The 18,112-nt window shown below is 37.6% G+C and overlaps 1 protein-coding gene and 1 long non-coding RNA gene across 3 annotated transcripts in view; one reads left to right on the top strand and one right to left on the bottom strand.

Annotated features, from left to right (window-relative positions):
- Positions 1-380: 380 nt before the first annotated feature.
- Positions 381-18,112, bottom strand: part of LOC106940650 (AT-rich interactive domain-containing protein 3B-like) — a 28,642-nt gene continuing 10,910 nt past the window's right edge. Inside the window, exons 3-10 of one of the 2 annotated variants that reach the window (XM_015023441.1) lie at positions 9,758-10,072; positions 8,866-8,940; positions 8,704-8,776; positions 6,579-6,762; positions 4,495-4,751; positions 3,524-3,820; positions 2,676-2,765; positions 381-1,484 (exon numbers count right to left, since the gene is read on the bottom strand). In XM_015023441.1, coding sequence (XP_014878927.1) covers positions 1,345-1,484; positions 2,676-2,765; positions 3,524-3,820; positions 4,495-4,751; positions 6,579-6,762; positions 8,704-8,776; positions 8,866-8,940; positions 9,758-10,072 — 1,431 coding nt within the window. In that variant the 3' untranslated portion in view covers positions 381-1,344. The remainder of the gene's footprint in view (positions 1,485-2,675; positions 2,766-3,523; positions 3,821-4,494; positions 4,752-6,578; positions 6,763-8,703; positions 8,777-8,865; positions 8,941-9,757; positions 10,073-18,112) is intronic. The other variant, XM_015023442.1, reaches the window with a different exon arrangement.
- LOC106940651 (uncharacterized) overlaps positions 6,698-18,112 on the top strand; it is a 15,795-nt gene continuing 4,380 nt past the window's right edge. Inside the window, exons 1-2 of the long non-coding RNA XR_001423159.1 lie at positions 6,698-6,784; positions 12,654-12,896. This is a non-coding gene — a long non-coding RNA (uncharacterized LOC106940651). The remainder of the gene's footprint in view (positions 6,785-12,653; positions 12,897-18,112) is intronic.

The following is an 18,112-nucleotide window of genomic DNA, read 5'->3' as shown; positions in this document are numbered from 1 at the left end:
GCTGCAACCTACCAGAAAGTGTGCCGCATGCGCAGTAGAGAGCGCAATAACGTCATAGAGAGCATGCGCAGTGTTTGCGGAAGTAAGCACTGATGCTAACGGTGGAGCATAGCTTACTTTTAAGTTGTTGTCCGACCGGAGCCAGCACATTAACAACTTAATCCTTATTATCGTCCGCCATTGTTGTTTTTCTTCCCGCTTGCTTGTATCATGGCGCAGAGTAGTGACGTTTGTCGAGTACAAATGACTTTCAGGTCGGATGAACGCGACCTGATAAGACACAGATCGCAGGACCCAGAATTGGGTCACTTCAGGTTGCAATGTGAACGTAGCCAAGATTGAATTTAACAGAATAAATACACCAGCTCTAGCTGCTTTCCAGAGTTTTTCCAGCACCACGAATCACTGTTTTATTTCTCATGGCTGCCCATCCAAACAAAGAATGAAACTCAGGACCAGCACAGAGGTAAATGCCAAAGCCACAGCGGCAACAAAGATATGTTTACTTGATTGTCCACATCCAGATTATTTTAGCTCGCGGCTAAAGGAACATGTTGCATATTTCGGGTAGAATGAGGTAGCAATGTGTCAGTGTTCGCCTGTCCAAAACAGGAAGTCATCAACCTTACATTCTCTGCTTTTGTACAAACACAGCAATACATTAGCAGAAGTCTGAGAAACTTAACATGGGAAGAGGTAAACGTTGCACCACTTCAGCATTACAAGTAGTTCCCTGCTTAAACACGTCTCATTTTCACAGCCAACAGGAAATAAATGTTTAAAACTAAACCTAAGTGATTAAATAAAAAACAGTAAATAGATCCATCCACTCTGCACACTTTCTTCTTCTGACAGTTTCTGAGAAAACATTTTCTTGTATATTCCCTGAAATTCTTGATGAAAAGCATATAGCATCAGTCAAGTTAACCTGAATAATTACAAAATGCATCAGCAAAAACAGTTAAAGACAGACACTACGACACCAAGCTAAGGCTTTATGGTCTCTGCTAGCTGCACTTTAGCAACTACATTCAGATCATTATGCAAATAAATGCAAGAAGCAGAAATTATTAGTGTCACTGAAACCCAAACAAAGTCCATTAAAGATATTCACTGTGTGTTCTGCAATCCCTGTGAAGTTAATAAAAGAGAAAATACTCCTAACAGGTACAATAAACTGAGATGAAACTATATTTATGTGAAGGTTTCAAATGATGGAGTAAATTAAAAGTGATTAAGTGAAAAAAAAAGACAGTTTTGTGCGTGACATTATTTTTCCCTGAAGGTCCCACTTTTTAGGTTCGAGAGGCATATTAGGTGCATCAGAGACAGATTTTAAAAGCTTTAATTTGGTCCCTTAGAGGAGGTGGAAGACGAAAAGGATGGACTCTGAGAGGAGGAGAGGGCGCTGAAGCCGCTGGTTCCTGCTGGAGTTACGTTCTGCGACGACATGGGAGCGGAGGTCTTCTGGGCTAACAGGGTCCCTGCAGCACAGAGATAAGACAACACAATCAAGTCTCATCAATCTGTGCAAATACTACTGTAAAATTAGCCCTAAACAGCAGCTTGCATTGCCCAGCAGAAGCATTCCCAACCCTTAAATTACATTTTTTACATTACATCCACAAACATCAACGTATTTAATTGGGATTTTATGCAATAGACCAACAAAAGTGATAATTTTACAGGGTTTCCCCCAGAAAACCTGGTTTGCTCAGTGGTAGGGACACTATTTTGGTCTACCGTGTTTTTGAAATATTGAATGTTTCAAAAATTTGGAGATGCAAAATTTGGAAATAATAGCTTGTGAGGCCAACAGGTCGGTGCCCAGTTCAATGTGTCAACCATAAATGCAGCTTAAACTGACTTTCATGTCACTCTTACTGGTGTATAAAAAAGAAAAACTATATGAAAAATAATGCTTAGCCTGGCAGGAGGCAAGCATAGCCTGGTGGCCCGCCAGGCTTATAATACACTGGGGGAAACCCTGAACATGGTGTTCAACTTTTCAACTGAAAACCATGTGTCCAAACTTGAGGCATGTGACACAATGTGTTGATGCAACACATTAAAATTATGTGGTTGTAACCAGGGATGCACCGATCCACTTTTTTCCCCACTTCTGATACCGATATCTGAGGTTTATTATCGATCAATACGGATCCGATACAGAAAAACAGATCTGGTTGATTTAAACACAGACATAAATGCACTGAATTACAAATTTATTTGATATCTATGCACCAGTTCAGCACACTTAAATACAGCATAAGCTTCACAATCTTAAACATGTAAGAACAAAACAACTTTAAGTTGTTCAGTGAATGCAATTAGGAGTATAAAAGTCGATCTAAAATAAATAATAAACATAAAACTGACAACAGGTTAGTCAAACGTAAAAAACTGCAACAAACCTCTCAAATGGTTCACAAATTCTAGAAATACTGTAAAATAAATAATAAAGCATGTCGTCACTCAGAGCACAAAGCATAGAATTAGACTGAATAGATCTGACTTTACGGATCGGTCACATCGTCACCGATACACATAGAATTTTTTCAATATCAGGGCCGACACAGAAATGAATACCGGATCGGTTCATCTCTAGTTGTAACAGAATTAAAAACTCACGGTGGATGAACAGTTTTCCAGGCACTGCGTGTTTCATAACTGACCTGAGTAAACTGTCCCGTTGACCTCCACAGATACACTGATGCTAGCCGGTCCGTTGGTGGAGATGCTGAGAGACAAATCCTTTTTCTTTTCTGCAACCCAACGAAGCCAGTTAATAGCAGTCCTTCCACATTGTTATCCAAAACAATCTATTAATCAATTGACATAATGAACTAATTTGGTAATTGATTCATCGTCAACTGCTGTTTACAGACTTAAATAAAGCTCATTAGCTGGAAGAACAACATATTAGGGTCAGTAATTAAGCCTAAACTGTACAAAATATATAAACATTTTGTATTTAACACAACAACAAAAAAAACTTATTTTCCTGCAAATATGTTCTACCCAGAACTTCTCAAGTGGCATTTTAGTTTCATCTGGTTCAAATTCTGTTATCAATAAGAAAAATCACTTTAAGCACCTCTCACTGTCCAGTTATTAATTGGCTAAGCAAACAATCTAAATATGAAAAAATAAATTCAACAGCACTAGACTGTGTTGATGTGAAGTCAAGCAGGAAGGCCTGAGCTTTTCACATGTTGGTGGTAGAAGTATATTTTTTTAGCTGCAGATGCATCTGTGATACAATGATCAAGTGTTCCCTAAAGAAATACTAAGTTATTGCATTTTAGGCAATAAAATGTTTATTTTCATATTTAAAAATGAAATTAATACTTATATGCATTGTCTTATGTATCTCTAATAAAGGATAAAACTTAAAAATCTGCAGAAATTGCTAATTTTTAAAATACATCTGATTAATCAACAGAACAATCTGTTACTAAAATAATCGCTATCTGCAGCCCTAATCGGTTGTGGTGAGGAACCAGCAGCAGATGTGACGCACCATTCCCGTTGTTGAGCTTCAGGCTCACGGGGTTGAGGTGGGACGCCATCGCCAGCAGGTTCTGCTGCAGCGCCTGCTGCATGAGACGCTGCTGCTCCTCCGCAAGACGCATCATTTTCTTCTCCGGACCATCAACTGGAGCGCCCCCTGCTGCTCGATCCAGCCTCTCCCTGAGATGCTCTAACGTGGCCGGCTGCTGATGATGTGGATGATTGTGCTGCTGCTGCTGCTGCTGCTGCTGCTGGTGGTGGCCCAGAGCCATCGGCAGCCTGGATATGACTGGCGTTGAGTTCTCATCTGGTTATAAAGGAAATAAAGAAAAAAGCTGGAATTACTCAGGCTAAATCACTCTTTTAGTTTTCCTTTTAAATATACATCCAGAATTTACACACTGGTTTATAAGTCTGGCGGGTCACCAGGCTTAACTTGGCCCCCCACCAGGCTAAGCAACCTCCATTTTTAGCAACACAACTCAAAAACAAAATCTTACCAAGTAATTTTGGTCTAGTTTAATGTAAATATCTCACTACACTTGAAATAAGACAAACTAACTTAAAAGTAACTTTTCAGCAAGATGTAGAACTTTTTTTAAGAAAATTATTTATAAATATTGATGAAAAAGTGCTGGTTCTATTGGCAGATAAAATAACTTACATCATGGGTAAATATTTTGTTATAAGTGAAATAATCTACTAATGGACAAAGCACTTTTTCTTCAATATTAAGGAATTATCTACTTAAAGTCTCAATATCTTGCTGAAGTTACTTTTAAGTTAGTACACTTGAAATAAAACAAACTAAGATATGTGCACAAAAATTAGACCAAAATTACCTGATAGGATTTTGTGTTTTTGCAGTGTTGATTAACATAAATAAGGTTCCAAAACACAAAAACATATCACATCCTCCTTGTTTTGCATCAAACCTAATCATTTAATCAGTATACTGTTCGGTACCTCCTCCTGCCCTACCTGTACTCCGTTTTAAATTTGACCCGGCAGACAGGCTCATGTTGATGCCATTGTGAGCGGTCGGGGGAGTGTGCACGGTTGGGGAGGTCAGGAGGGAATGCGGGGCAGAAGTCTGGGAAGGAGAGTAGCGGTAGAGGCTGCTGGTATAGCTGGGACGGCGTCCCTCTCTGCGGTTGCTGTCGATCGCCGCCTGCAGCTCGCCTGGAGAGCTCAGACCTTTCTTAGCGCACTCAAACGGATACAGGTATTTCATATACCTGCAGGGAGACATTCCACAAGAAAGTTATCACAATAAAAATAATTTACAAAAGCATTTAATGTGTAAAATGTTAGGGGTAATTTACTCTCATTTACAATTTCAGCTGCAACAGTTTTGTAATTTAATCAGGGGTGAAATGATTAATCGGATTAACTTAATTTACTTTATTAGGACAGTGCACATTAACCGCAATTCATGGCTGTGTAAATATGCAGGAATTAGCACAATGGCTAAATTTTATCTTTTGTTTTAAGACAACTGACTATACAATTCAGAGGAAAGAATACAGAACACATAGATCTATTAAAAAAGAAAAAAAAAACATCAATACAGAAAACATTATCAATCATGATTAACTGGTTATTGAAATAATCATCACCTAATTTAGTAATTGATTAATTGTTGACTGGAGACAACACATTTAAAATAGGCCAATTTCTGAATGAGCAAAATTTTCAGATGAGTAAAATGAGCCAAAAATTTACAAAATATATACAATGTATAGGGCTGCACAGTGGTTCAGTTGGTAGAGTTGTTGCCTTGCAGCAAGAAGGTTCTGGGTTCGATTCCCGGCCCCAGGCATTTCTGCATGGCGTCTACATGTTCTCCCTGTGCATGGTGGGATCTCTCCGGGTACTCCGGTTTCCTCCCACAGTCCAAAAACATGACTGTCAAGTTAATTGGTTTCTCTAAATTCTCCCTAGGTGTTTTCCCAGTCTGTCTCTGTGTTGCCCTGAGACAGACTGGCGACCTGTCCAGTGTGTACCCCGTCTCTCGCCCGGAACTGGAGATAGGCACCAGCACCTCCCGACCCCACTAAGGGACAAGAGTGTATAGAAAATGGATGGATATACAATATATATGCATTAAACATAAAAATAACACCCATTGTTTATAAATATGTTCAACTCAAATTTCCTTAAGTGCCACAGATTAAGTTTCATCCAGTTCAAAAAAAGTCTTATTTTGCAATCAGTTAATCCAAAAATAATCAAAACAGCCTTACCAGCCATCTAAGAGAGACAAAGACTGTTGTCATTAAACAATAAAAAATGTGATTCAGATCAAGAATAATTCTTAATCTTTAACAAAAGTCTGAAGATTTAGGAGTTTGCTCTGAGACTTAATACGCTCAGTCTTCCACTTCACAACAAAGTATTTCTGTATGTTGCAAAGGAAAAAAAAGAAATATATAATCTGTGGTTGTAATCGAGCCGTTGCAAAAAGGATTTAATCGCATAATAAATTAAAATGAGCTCAATAAATTCTGATGATTAATATTTATTTAATTAATATTTATTTATTCTGTTTACAGAGACTTCATTATATATATATATATATATATATATATATATATATATATATATATAAAATGATATTTTGGGTTGTTGTGGGGTTCTTTTGTGGATATTTAAAATATCCTTCAGATCCTGTGTTAAATGTTATTTACAAAATTATAGTTTATTGATCTTTAGGAGCAATTGCTATTATTGATATATTACTTGAAAATGTTCTCAAAAACAACAATGTTATCACAATAATTACCGGGACAATTTATCGTCCAACAAACTTTGTAGGGTATTTGTGGGATATTTTACAGGCTATAAATATTTTTGTAAGGTACTGCTTATAGCTGGTAGATTTTTATACCAAATAATCAATTAATTACCCAACTTCCTTTAAGAATATTTAGAAATTAGTTCAAACGGAACAAGCAGTTTTTTTCATAGCGCTTCTGCATCTCCTCATTATGAATATAATTCTCTTTTCCTGTTGTGTTTCGGAAACACAGCCTCGGGTATTTGCGTTAAAAATGAAGACGTACTGCGTGCGCAGGGTGAAGGCTGCGCTGGTGATGGAGGTGGGCAGATTGAGGCCTTTGGTGATCTCTCTCCAGATCTTCTTGTTAATGACCTCCACCAGTCCTCCCTTCTCCGTCACCAGCTTGTAAAGCCTGTACAGGTCCAGCACCTGTTTCGCCATGATGGGAATGCGGTTCACAGGAGTTCCTGCACACGCAAAGGAGCGGATGTAAGGAAAAACCATTGACCATATTAGTAGAAATTAACCACGAAGGTTCTGTTAGGCTACCACTGCAGCCGGAAGTGACCAAAATCCGATTTTCTGTGAAATCCCTTTTATTCTGTGAGGTCGTTGGAATATGTGACTTGTATGTGATCTCTCGTATTAACTGCAAACTGCCTGAAAGTGCCCCGCATGCGCAGTAGAGGGCGCAATAGCGTCACAGAGAGCGTGCTCGGTGTTAGCGGAAGTAAACATGGATGCTAACGGTGGAGCATAGTTTACGATTTTGAAGTTGTTGTCCGACCGGAGCCAGCACAGTAACAACTTAATCCTCATTATAGTCCGCCATGGTTGTTGTTTTTCTTCCCGCTTGCGCGTATCAGGGCGCAGAATAGTGACGTTTGTCGAGTATCAATGACGTTCAGTTCGAATTATCCTTTTTTTCGTACAACTTTACTTAATCAAAATAAGCATTCAGGTAATCAGGTATTCATAGTTTTGAGTACATTTAAGATATTTAACTATAACTGGAATTCAGATAAAAAAAATAAATAAATAAACTGGGGATGATCTTAGCACTTTTTGTTTATGAATAAAGCATTTTGCCAGACAGAATATGAGATTACAACAAAGTTCTATTTTTTTTAAGTTTGTTTTTCAATAACTCTCCAAAAGTTACCACATCTCTAGAAACAGATTCAGGAAGCTTTCCGGTCGGCTGAATGCAACATGGCAGGTCGCATTCGAAAAAATCCGATCTGTTCAGACGGTCATGAAAAGATGAGGTGCAGGTCACGTTCAGGTAAAAAAAAAAAAAAAAGGGGAAAAAATGTATTTGTGTGACTTCAGGCTGCAGTGTGACCGTAGCCTTCATAGACTGTTGACAAGGGCGGCTCAAGCGGCAGGATGAGAACATTTTCTGACTTCCACACCTGAGGGCGTTAGGTTAGGTTGGTGTTAGGTAATGAGGTTTAGCTGGTATAATTCATGTGGATTGACTCGACAATGAAGCTCATTTCAGACTGATGGGGGTGGGGAACAGCGGCTTTTGTTGCCGCTTTCATTTGATTACAGAGGGAGGGGGGCTGGTGGGACCAACCGGGTCTGCAAGTCACACTGGTTGATGGCCAACTCCTCCACTTCAGATTTGGAGCAAAGCCAATTAAAGGAGGAGACGAAAACACAGCTGCAGAAATACGACTAGTTTGTGCTTAAACTGAACACCTGCAACAAACTCACACCACAGCTCCAATTTCTACATTAACTAATAATAATTTTGCAGAAATATTCGCAGTTTTAACTTTTTCTCATTTTAATTGATCACAAGCTTAAATGCATTTTACTTTATATTTAGAGACAAAAAGTGAAGTGGGGTGATAATGATTGAACTTTTACACAACTTAAATTTGAAAAGTATGGCATGCATTTGCTAAATCAACATTCAAAATGTTTTAAATCAAAGCATATTAATGTGTCAGAATGGCCCAGTCAAAGCCCGAACTAAATACAACCTAGAATCTGTGGTAAGACTTAAAAGTTTATATTTGCAGATGCTCTTTTGCAAAGATTAACAAACAGAAAATTTGGTTTCTAGATCTGAAAAGCAGGAAGTGAGGAACAAAAAGGGGTTATTTAAGTAAATACAGATACAATTCACACTTTTAAATTCTTCCAACACGTGGAAGAAATTAAAAATGTCTTCCACGTGTTGGTCTATCTCTTAAAACTCCAATACAACAGATAGAAGTTTATGGTTGCAATGTAAGAAAATGCTTGAAAGGGTTTGAGTAGTCTTGCATAACAAGATATAACAATTTTTTGAATCCGATATTAAAATAAAAGAAACAAAAATCTTCCTAGTATAGAGACTCGACGTTGTCAAGAAAAAAAAAACTGCATCAAACAGAAAAAAGTAATAAATTTACCCCGTTTCTGCATGAAGACGAAGAGCTCATCAAGAAACTCCTTCCTTTGTGGATCACTATCCAGTTCATAGAGCTGCAACAGAAAAAAAGCTATTTAACACAGAGGGGTTCTTTTTTATAAATATACATATTTATATTATTTTATTTCCTACGCCGTCCAACCTTGGCAAAGTCTCTGGACGGCTCTCCTCTCGCTTTTGCTCCGTCAGATTCCTCCGTCCAGACGCCGCTTCCTCTCTGCAGACACACAGACTTCATTTTTATCACCTGCAGGTTTGGAAGTTTACTTCCAGCAAATTTTAGAGAAGCAGGCAGGATAAACAAAAACTCATCACATTGGAAATCGGGATAATATATTATCATGTTTTTTGATGTGCACAAACTGTCCAGATTTGTAGGAAACCTGATTTACTTTCACAGTTAAACATTTTCCTACACTGAAAATCTTACAAAGTATTTTTTGTTCTACTGCACTTATCTTAGTACACATGAAGTAAAACAAAACTAACTTACAAGTGACTTATCAGCAAGATATAGGAGCTGGTTTTAAGTAAATAATTCCTTAACATTGATGAAAAAATTCTAGTTTCATTGGCAGATGATTTCACTTAAAGCATGAGGAAATTGTCTTATTAGTAAATTCATCTTGTCTGTTTGCTTCACTGCAAATATGCAAAATCTTACCAAATATTTTTAATCTAGTTTGTAGTGTAGATATATTAGTACTCTTGAAATAAGACAAAACTAATTTACAAGTAACTTTTCAGCAGATATAGCAGCTGATTTTAAGTCCACAATTCCTTAATACTGAAGAAAAAGTTCTAGTATTTCACCTATAACTTGGGAAAAATATGTTACAAGTGAAATAATCTGCCAGTGGAACTAAAACTGAATTATTTACTTAAAACAAGCTCCTATATCTTTTAAGTTAGTTTTGTCTTATTTACATACTTGGTAAGACTTTATGTTTTTGCAGTGTAATGCTTTTCTTGCGACACATTAAATTCTGACAATTCAAACTTAATCTCCATCTAACCGCAGCTTCCTTTTCCACCTCTTTTTGGGCGGCACATCGTCCTTCCGGTGCGTTTTTCCGGGGACGCCCGCTCCTGGGCAGAGTGGAAACTGTTCTGAACTTCCTCCACTTGTAGATAATTTTTCTGATAGTGGACCGATGAACAGACAGTTCTTTAGAGATCCTCTTGTAACCGTTCCCTGAGCTGTGCAGATCTATGATCCTTCTCCTGACGGCTTCTGAAAGCTGATTTGATCGAGGCATTTTCACCTCTGCAGTTCGGAGACGATGAACTGGTGTGCCTTTATTTGCAGGGAGGGGCCCCAATCCTGTCTGCTTAATTGAAACACCTGACTGCAAGTGGAGATCGTTAGCAATCAGGATCACAAACAACCAGCAACTAGAGTTTTATGTGTCAAATAAAAGCTTTCTAAGTGGAAGTAGAGAGAATTAAGCTGCTGCAGAATGAAGTATTGAAATAAATTAACAAATCAAAAATATTCCTGTAGACATAAATATTATGCTGAATTAAAATGAGCTTTATAATTTCCATTCTGCTTAATACTTTTTGAAGAGCAAATTTGTTTACAGATATTAATAATCTATTTTATTTATAGTTTTGGTTTTGTGTGGTTCTGATTTTTATTTATTGTGTTTTATTTTGGATGTTTAAAATGTCTCCCAGTTCCAGTGTGGAGAGCTCTTTATAAAATTATACTTTATTTCATACGGCGAGTACGTGCGTCACCTTCCTGAAATAATGCCCCAACTCAGTTTTTTGCCAAAAGTGATTATTGCAAAAGAATAAAATATCACCCCGTTTTTATTGCCTAAAGATAATTTAGGCCAAAAAAAAAAAAAAACACTTTTGGATACAAATAACTTGGGTTATTTTTTAGGAAGTTAATGATATATTACCATCAATAATTTCTGGAGCAATTGCTTAATAATTACACTTTTTTTCCCACATGAAAAAAGCTTGTGCAATTCTTTCATTGCACAATCAGCTTTAGACTCTGCAGTTGAGCCTCCAGCTCAAAGCATCTTTTAATAGATCATGCTAGTATTTTCCAGTCCAGCTAAAACCTGCTGCAAACTATAAATGATTAAACTTCCTCAGTTTATAACTGTATGAAAACAGAGTGCTGCCGTTTCATGCTGAATGCCACCACTTCACATCCGGCCATTTTTACCCCTAAAACTTCAACATGAGTTAAATGCCAAGTCAGAGCAACACAGCAGGTCTAGTTTCCTGTTCATCACTTTTTCAGCTGCAGTCGGAGCGTTTCAGCACAAAGCTGGAAATCTGAGGTGCAAACGAAGAGGTCTGGTTAGAGACACAATCTCCCAGTCATGCAAAATTATGTTTGCTTATTAACCACCACAGTCAAACTCGCGTTAAATAGCAAGTCAGTTCTCCCCCACCGTCATGTAAAGTAGCTCTGAATAATCCCAAATAAAGTTCTGATGTCTTGGTTGACATCTTAAAATTAAAGGTGTTGTCTGTACAAAGCTTGCAAACCTAAAAAAATATCCGATTGTAAAATGATATCAAACAGGCGAAGAGTACCAAGGAATTTCCAAACCATTCACTGCAAACCCTCCTCCCCCCCAAAAAATCTTCCCCTTTGTTCTACTTTCTAATGCAAATATCTTAGCACACTTGAAATAAGACAAAACTAACTTAAAAGTAACTTTTTAGCAAGATACGGTCGCTTGTTTTAAGTAAATAATTGTTTAAAATTGATGAAAAAGTATTTGTTCCACCAGCAGATACATTAACCTAAAACATACCTGGTAAGATTTTACGTTTTTGCAGTGTTAGATCTAGGAGCGAGTAATATGGACTTCAATCAATCAATCAAATTTTATTTGTACAGCACATTTCAGCAGCAAGGCATTTCAAAGTGCTTTACATCATAAACACAAAAACACAGTCATGCAGCATAGAATCAACAATCGAAACTTTACATTTAATCAAGTGCCATCGATAAATTCGTAATTGATTACATTTCATATACAACTCTAAGCAGGTGGGTTTTTAGTCTGGATTTAAAGGAACTCAGTGTTTCAGCTGTTTTCCAGTTTTCTGGAAGTTTGTTCCAGATTTGTGGAGCATAGAAGCTGAATGCTGCTCCCATATGTGGTAATAATTCGTATACGTATCTGATTTCTTTCAAAGCGTCTGCAGTCTGAACGATCTTACTGCAGTTATCTGACATTTATGTCACTGATGTGAGACGTGCGTCAATTCTGCACCAGAAAAAGCCAGCAACTGTAAATCCAGGCGAAAACGACGCCAGAAAGTTATGATTATGAAATAAGTCTGTCACTGAAATGCATCACAGACCCACCCAAATAAAAAATCAATCGTTATCGCATCGGCCATCTGTTGTAATAACGTCATATGAAGCCTTATTATATCAAACATCTGTTTTAATTGTATAATTTGACCCTTATCATTGTATCAAATCCTTATCGTTAATTTCCAGATGGAATCGGGCCCCTTTAATAATTTAAAGTCTTATCTTAATAAAACATGAATAATTTATACTCCCCCATGGAGCTTTCTGGAAGTTTTCAGAAATATGCAACTCCTCTACTGAATTACATGAGTTTTGACCCAGTGACTTCCTCACACGGATGGACGCCTCTCCCGCTTCTTGGATTTAAAAAAACCCTCTTTTCCGTTTCACTTAGCCAACTGCAGATTGACTTATTTTTCAGTAAGCAACAGCTGTTGGAGACAGGCTGCTGAGTTATCCGATACAAACTGAGAGCAAGACAGCGAAAGAGACAGAAAACATTTGTTCATAAGATTAAACTATTGTAACAATGCTCTCATGGTGGGATTCCCAGCTTCAAGCAGTTGAGTCGGATCTTAGCGGACTAGCTTCTCCACCTCACTTCACAACCTGCTGCTTTTTGTCTTCAGGTTTTCTCTTGCACAGACTTCTGGGAAGTAACCAGTTCATGGACTGGAAGCTGACAGACCGAGCTTGGAGTCTGACAGAGAAACGAGATCCCACTGGGAACACCGGGTGGTGTTTTTTCTCCATGCTGGATGAAACAGCTTCAGCAGACACAGAGCTTGATCCATTGGAGTCGGGCATAGCATGTTCGGAGTCCTGGAACGTGGGAATCTTGGGCTGAATCAAGGATTCAAACGCTGATGGAGGTAAGACCAGATTTTTATCCAGGAGTGGATAAAAATCTGGGATGAAAAAGAGGATGAAGCATCAGTCATGGAGCAGGGTCTCACGATGGTTTGTCCATCTGTAGTCTCTGAGGTTGGAGCAGATGAGCTACATGCTAGTTGATTAGCTTCCTGCTGTTTTCTCTTTTAACGCAAACCATTTTTCAGAGCAAGTGGTTCTTCCTCTTCAAATGCGACAAGTAGAAAAAGATGATCTCAGAAAATATTTAAAGCAGAAAAGCGGAAATCCCGCCCCTTTATCTCTATTGGCTCATTCAAACATAAACTAAAAAAGTGGGATGGGCATCTGCTGGAGGAAAACGGGAAGATAAGACCAGTCAGGTTCTCCAGAGTCCTGCTAACGACCTCATTATTTGACTCGGGTGTGTAGAAGTAGAGACACAGCTAAACGTTGCAGGAAACCGGCCCTCCAGGCCTGGAGTTGCCCACCCTAGAGGTTTCCCCCCACCACTTGTTTATCCAGGAGGGAAATAAATCATGCATGTCTTATTTTTTGTTTAAAATCTGAGCTCTGCAAGCACAGATAGAGACAAAGACGGGGTCACACGCATGGAAAAGCGGGGTTTTTTTTAATCCAAGAAGCGGGAGAGGGCTCCATCCGTGTGAGGAAGTCACTGGGTCAAAACTCATGTAATTCAGAGGAGGAGTTACATCAGCAAGTTGCATATTTCTGAAAACTTCCAGAAAGCTCCATGGGGGAGGGTATAAATCATGCATGTTTTATTAAGATAAGACTTTAATATAAATGATTAAAGGGGCCCAATTCCATCTGGAAATTAACGATAAGGATTTAATACAACGATAAGGGTCAAATTATATAATAAAAACCGATGTTTGATACGATATGACGTTATTACAACAGATGGCCGATGTGATAACGATCGATTTTTTATTTGGGTGGGTCTTTTTAATCCATCAAACTGGATTAATTAAAATTTGACACATGCTTAACGACAGATGGTCGATGTGATAACGATCGATTTTTTATTTGGGTGGGTCTTTTTAATCCATCAAGCTCGATTAATTAAAATTTGACATACTTCTAATAGAGCGCCGCTGAGTGACATCAACGCTCTTCTTCAGTGCATCAGTGTCGTTTTTCTACAGAAATCTGATTGCTGTTAGTATGAACGACCATGCAAATTAAAACAAGAGAGAGAGAGAGAGAGCATCAAGACCTGCTGAGTGAATTAAAAACAGTTTTTATCTGATGTAATGGAGAGTGAAAGGAAGTCGGTACCCGAGGCTTGAGGACAAACAGTTTAGATTTGGATTCCTAACCTGCAGCGACTCCAGGTCAAAGGTGAACCAGATGTTGTGGATTTGAGGAGAAAATGTTTATTTCAGATATTAAGAGACTCGAGACTGAACTCTGACTTGTAGCTTAAGTAAAGACTGAGACTTGTGAACATCTCTGCAGTCAGCATACACTTATGCAAACACTTACCTTTAATTTTCTCTCAAAAAGATTGTTTTTCTAATGAGTTTTACAGGTTACAGATCCTATTAAAAGATGGAAAACCTGAAAGGATTTATGTTTAAACCTAATATCTACTACGATGTTTCACAGAGATCAGACCAGATTCCACTTTGTGTTGGTAGATTAGTCAATTTCTGTTTGTCTACAAGTAATAATTACACCTCATTCAAACTGTGATCAAAGCAAATAACTGCAGTAGTTAGATGCATTTTTTGTTGACACTAATTATTCAGACTCTTACCAGATGCCACCAGTTTCTCACCAGTTTGAAAGAGTCTTTACATTTACTGAAGTGGCCTGTGAAACGTTCGGGTGGGTGGGTGTGGCTGCTGTAAGACGTATCACATGACAACGAACCTCAAAACAAAAAATAAAAAACAAAGCCGGAGTGGGGAGAGCTGAAGAGAAGGCATGTTAAAACCAGTTTTACATTCTGGTTTCACAGCCTTGGAAGTCCATTAAATCCTTTCCTGCAGCTTACAGAGGCGTCTGAACCCAGAGACCTTTAACATTACATTTAAATAATGTGAAGAGAAGCCAAGGCACTGCTAACAGGACGGACTGTCTCTGCTGTTGTGTTTATTTAAGGATCACTATTAGCCTCTACTGTATTACAGACTATTACTTCTTGGATATAAACAAAACATTGCAATAAAAAAATCATTTAATTCATAATGGTATTCCTTAAAACACAAACAAAATTAAACACAAAATTCAAATCAGCCGCTTCAACATCTTAAAAACATGAAAAGACATAAATTATCCAAACATAAACTATTCCAGCTTCTACATTTTTGTTTTCTCTCCCCACTGAATGAAAAACAAAAATTTTAACCAAAAAATTCACCAGACACAGAGAGACACCTGCACTTTTCGTTAAAGTTTCATACGTTTTATATTGGGGAAAAAAAACTGATTTGGGAAAGTTTTCTTTTTCTCATTAAAATACCAAAATTTCCACTTAACTTTTTATTTTGGTCCATCTGAATATGTAATTTTTAAGTATTGATTCAGGGGTGTGAAACTCATCTTCATTTTGGGTCATATCAAAAATCTGAATGTTCTGAAAGGGCCGGTTGCACCAGCATTTATTGATAAAACCCATTAAACTGGTACGATAGCTGTTCCTCCAGGATTTTGTGATTCTTTTTGTGATTTTTGTAATCAAAATCAGAGACTTTCTGGTGCTAATTTAGAAATATTTGCAAGGACTTTTTATGATGTTTGAACTTTATAGGATACTGACGATAACTTGACATCAGGTAAGGCTGAGGCAGCAGTCACTTAACCCCCAATTTTTTACCAATTTTGAGAAAATGTTGCAGTAAAATCTGAAAAAATGTGGGGATTTGTTGATTTTGTGACAATTTTGCAGAGTGGTCAAAAACTGTAAGGAGTTATTGACGTAATTTGGAAACTAGATGGCCACATAAAAAGCTACGGCGGGCCAGATTTGGCCCCCGGGCCTCGAGTTTGATGTGTATTAAATGATTGATAATTTGATCAGTACTAGACTTTCTACCAAATACCTTTTTACTCTTACTTGAGTAATTTCTTGGATGTTTTAATTTACTTGAATAAAATTTTCTTGAAGTAGTGCTAATCTTGATTAAATCTTTTAGGTATTCTGCCCACTTCTCGCTTTGACTGCAAAAAAGTCTTTTAAAAAGCAAAACCTTGAAAGTATCCGAATTGGGCCTTTAGCGAACAAAGCGGAGGGAGATTAAACGAGTCAGGCACTTTGGGAAGTTTAAAGTGACGTGTGTTATTCCTCAATCACCATCCCCCCCTTCAAGCAACCAGCAAGACATTAAAGGTTAAATATGTGAGGGCAGTGAGAGTGCAACTGCACAGAAAAGCCTGCTGAGAGCTCATTTTCTAGCTGAAGTGCTCTGAAAGCTTTATTATGATGCAGGCATTAAAACTGAAAGCCGACGCAGAATGTGCGTTTTTTCCACAGTATTCATTTGATTACATTGCTCCTGTTTTGACATTACAAATCCTGAATTTCTCTGCCTTAGTGGAGAATTGTCATGTAGGACTAAAGCATGTCAATGGCACACAGGTGATCCCTGTGTTTAGATGATCATGTTGTAGATTAAAACAAGCATGTGTTACAGGCAACAAACCATGTTTTTATATTAGACATAATTAAATCCCCTAAAGATTGCCTTTGTGGTCATTCATAACATAAGACTTTTCTCAAAGGCGCTTTGTTTAGCAATTATGTCTTATATACAAATCTTCCTGCTCACTTAATGTTTAATGTGGCAACAAGATGTCATTTGAGGCTAATAACCAGATTTTTTTTTAGCCTGGGAACCATTAATCAGTTAGTTCGTGTGTTTATAGTAAAAACAATTCAAACTGGAAACACTGGCACACAATTAGCAGCTGCATCGCTGTGATAAACCCAGACGTGTCGCTTGTTTCCCAGATTTACAGCCACATTCCTCTTAGAGTTAATTTCCTCTCATGCCAACAGGCCACTCCCCACACAGTTGGCAAACATTTGGTCAAAAACTACCGTCTGTCCAGTTAGGAAGTCTTTCTATGCTTTAAAATGTTTGGTTCCACTAACCTCAAAGCCTCGACCCACACTAAACTGGGAAACTAGCAGGAGATTGTAACCGTTTTGCTAGGCAACCAAGCTAACCACAGCTAGCAAAACAAACCAATACCAATGCATGTTTAACACTTGAGAAATATTTTATTTGTAGAGGTTATACAGTTGTAAAAGTGACGTCCTTCAGCTGTAAAGCACCTGATTAAGCCACCAGAAGACATACAGAGAGCGTCGGTTTAATAGTAATAATAATGGATTTTATTTGACAGCACCAAGGACACTACAACATTAAAAACACAAATTAAACAGCAAAGAAATGGCTACAAGACATAAAACCACAAAATAACTACACAATTAAAGTGAGAAGGCTTACTTGAACAGACGAGTTTTGAGTTGTGCGTTGAAGGTCAAAAGGGAGTCAATATTATACATTTTACAGTATTATTTTTGGCAGTGTCATTATAAGACACACCAGCAAAGCATCTATAAAAAAAATCCCCAACTTATTGCCACAGAAATGCTGATTTCTTACTGCATGGTAACCAGATTCTATTGTTATGGTTTGATTTTTCTGACTGAAATGCAGCAAAACTCCACCGATCTACCTTTACACTGCAAAAACACAAAGTCTTACCAAGTATTTTTATCCAGTTTCTAGTGCAAAAATCTTTGTACACTTGAAATAAGACAAAACTAACCTACAAGTACATTTTCAGCTTATTTTGAGTAAAAATACTCACTTAAAAAAGTACTCGTTCCACTGGTAGATTTTTTTTTTACTTATAACAAAACATTTTTCCTATTTTATAAATGAAATAATCTGCCAGTGGAGCCAGTACTTTTACACTTTAAAACAAGCTCATGCATCTCGCTAAAAAGTTACTTGCAAGTTAGTACATTTAAAATAAGACAAAACTAAGAAATTTGTACTAGAAAATAGACCAAAATACTTGGTAGGATTTTGTGATTTTGAAGTGTAACTTGAAGATGCTGATTTCTTTTATTGTTTTAAGGTTTTTTGATTACATTTTTTTTCTAAGTTTATCCTACATCTGGATCTATCCTGCTAGACTGCATAGATATCCTTCAGTCATTTTTCGCATACATTTTGCAGACACTCTCCTGTCTTCT

Source organism: Poecilia latipinna, unplaced genomic scaffold (genome assembly GCF_001443285.1).
Source record: "Poecilia latipinna isolate Pla-1442-1.1 unplaced genomic scaffold, P_latipinna-1.0 Scaffold3308, whole genome shotgun sequence".
Lineage (NCBI taxonomy): Eukaryota > Metazoa > Chordata > Actinopteri > Cyprinodontiformes > Poeciliidae > Poecilia > Poecilia latipinna.
The sequence above is the reverse complement of the archived record's forward strand: the minus strand, read 5'-3'. Positions and strand labels throughout refer to the sequence as shown.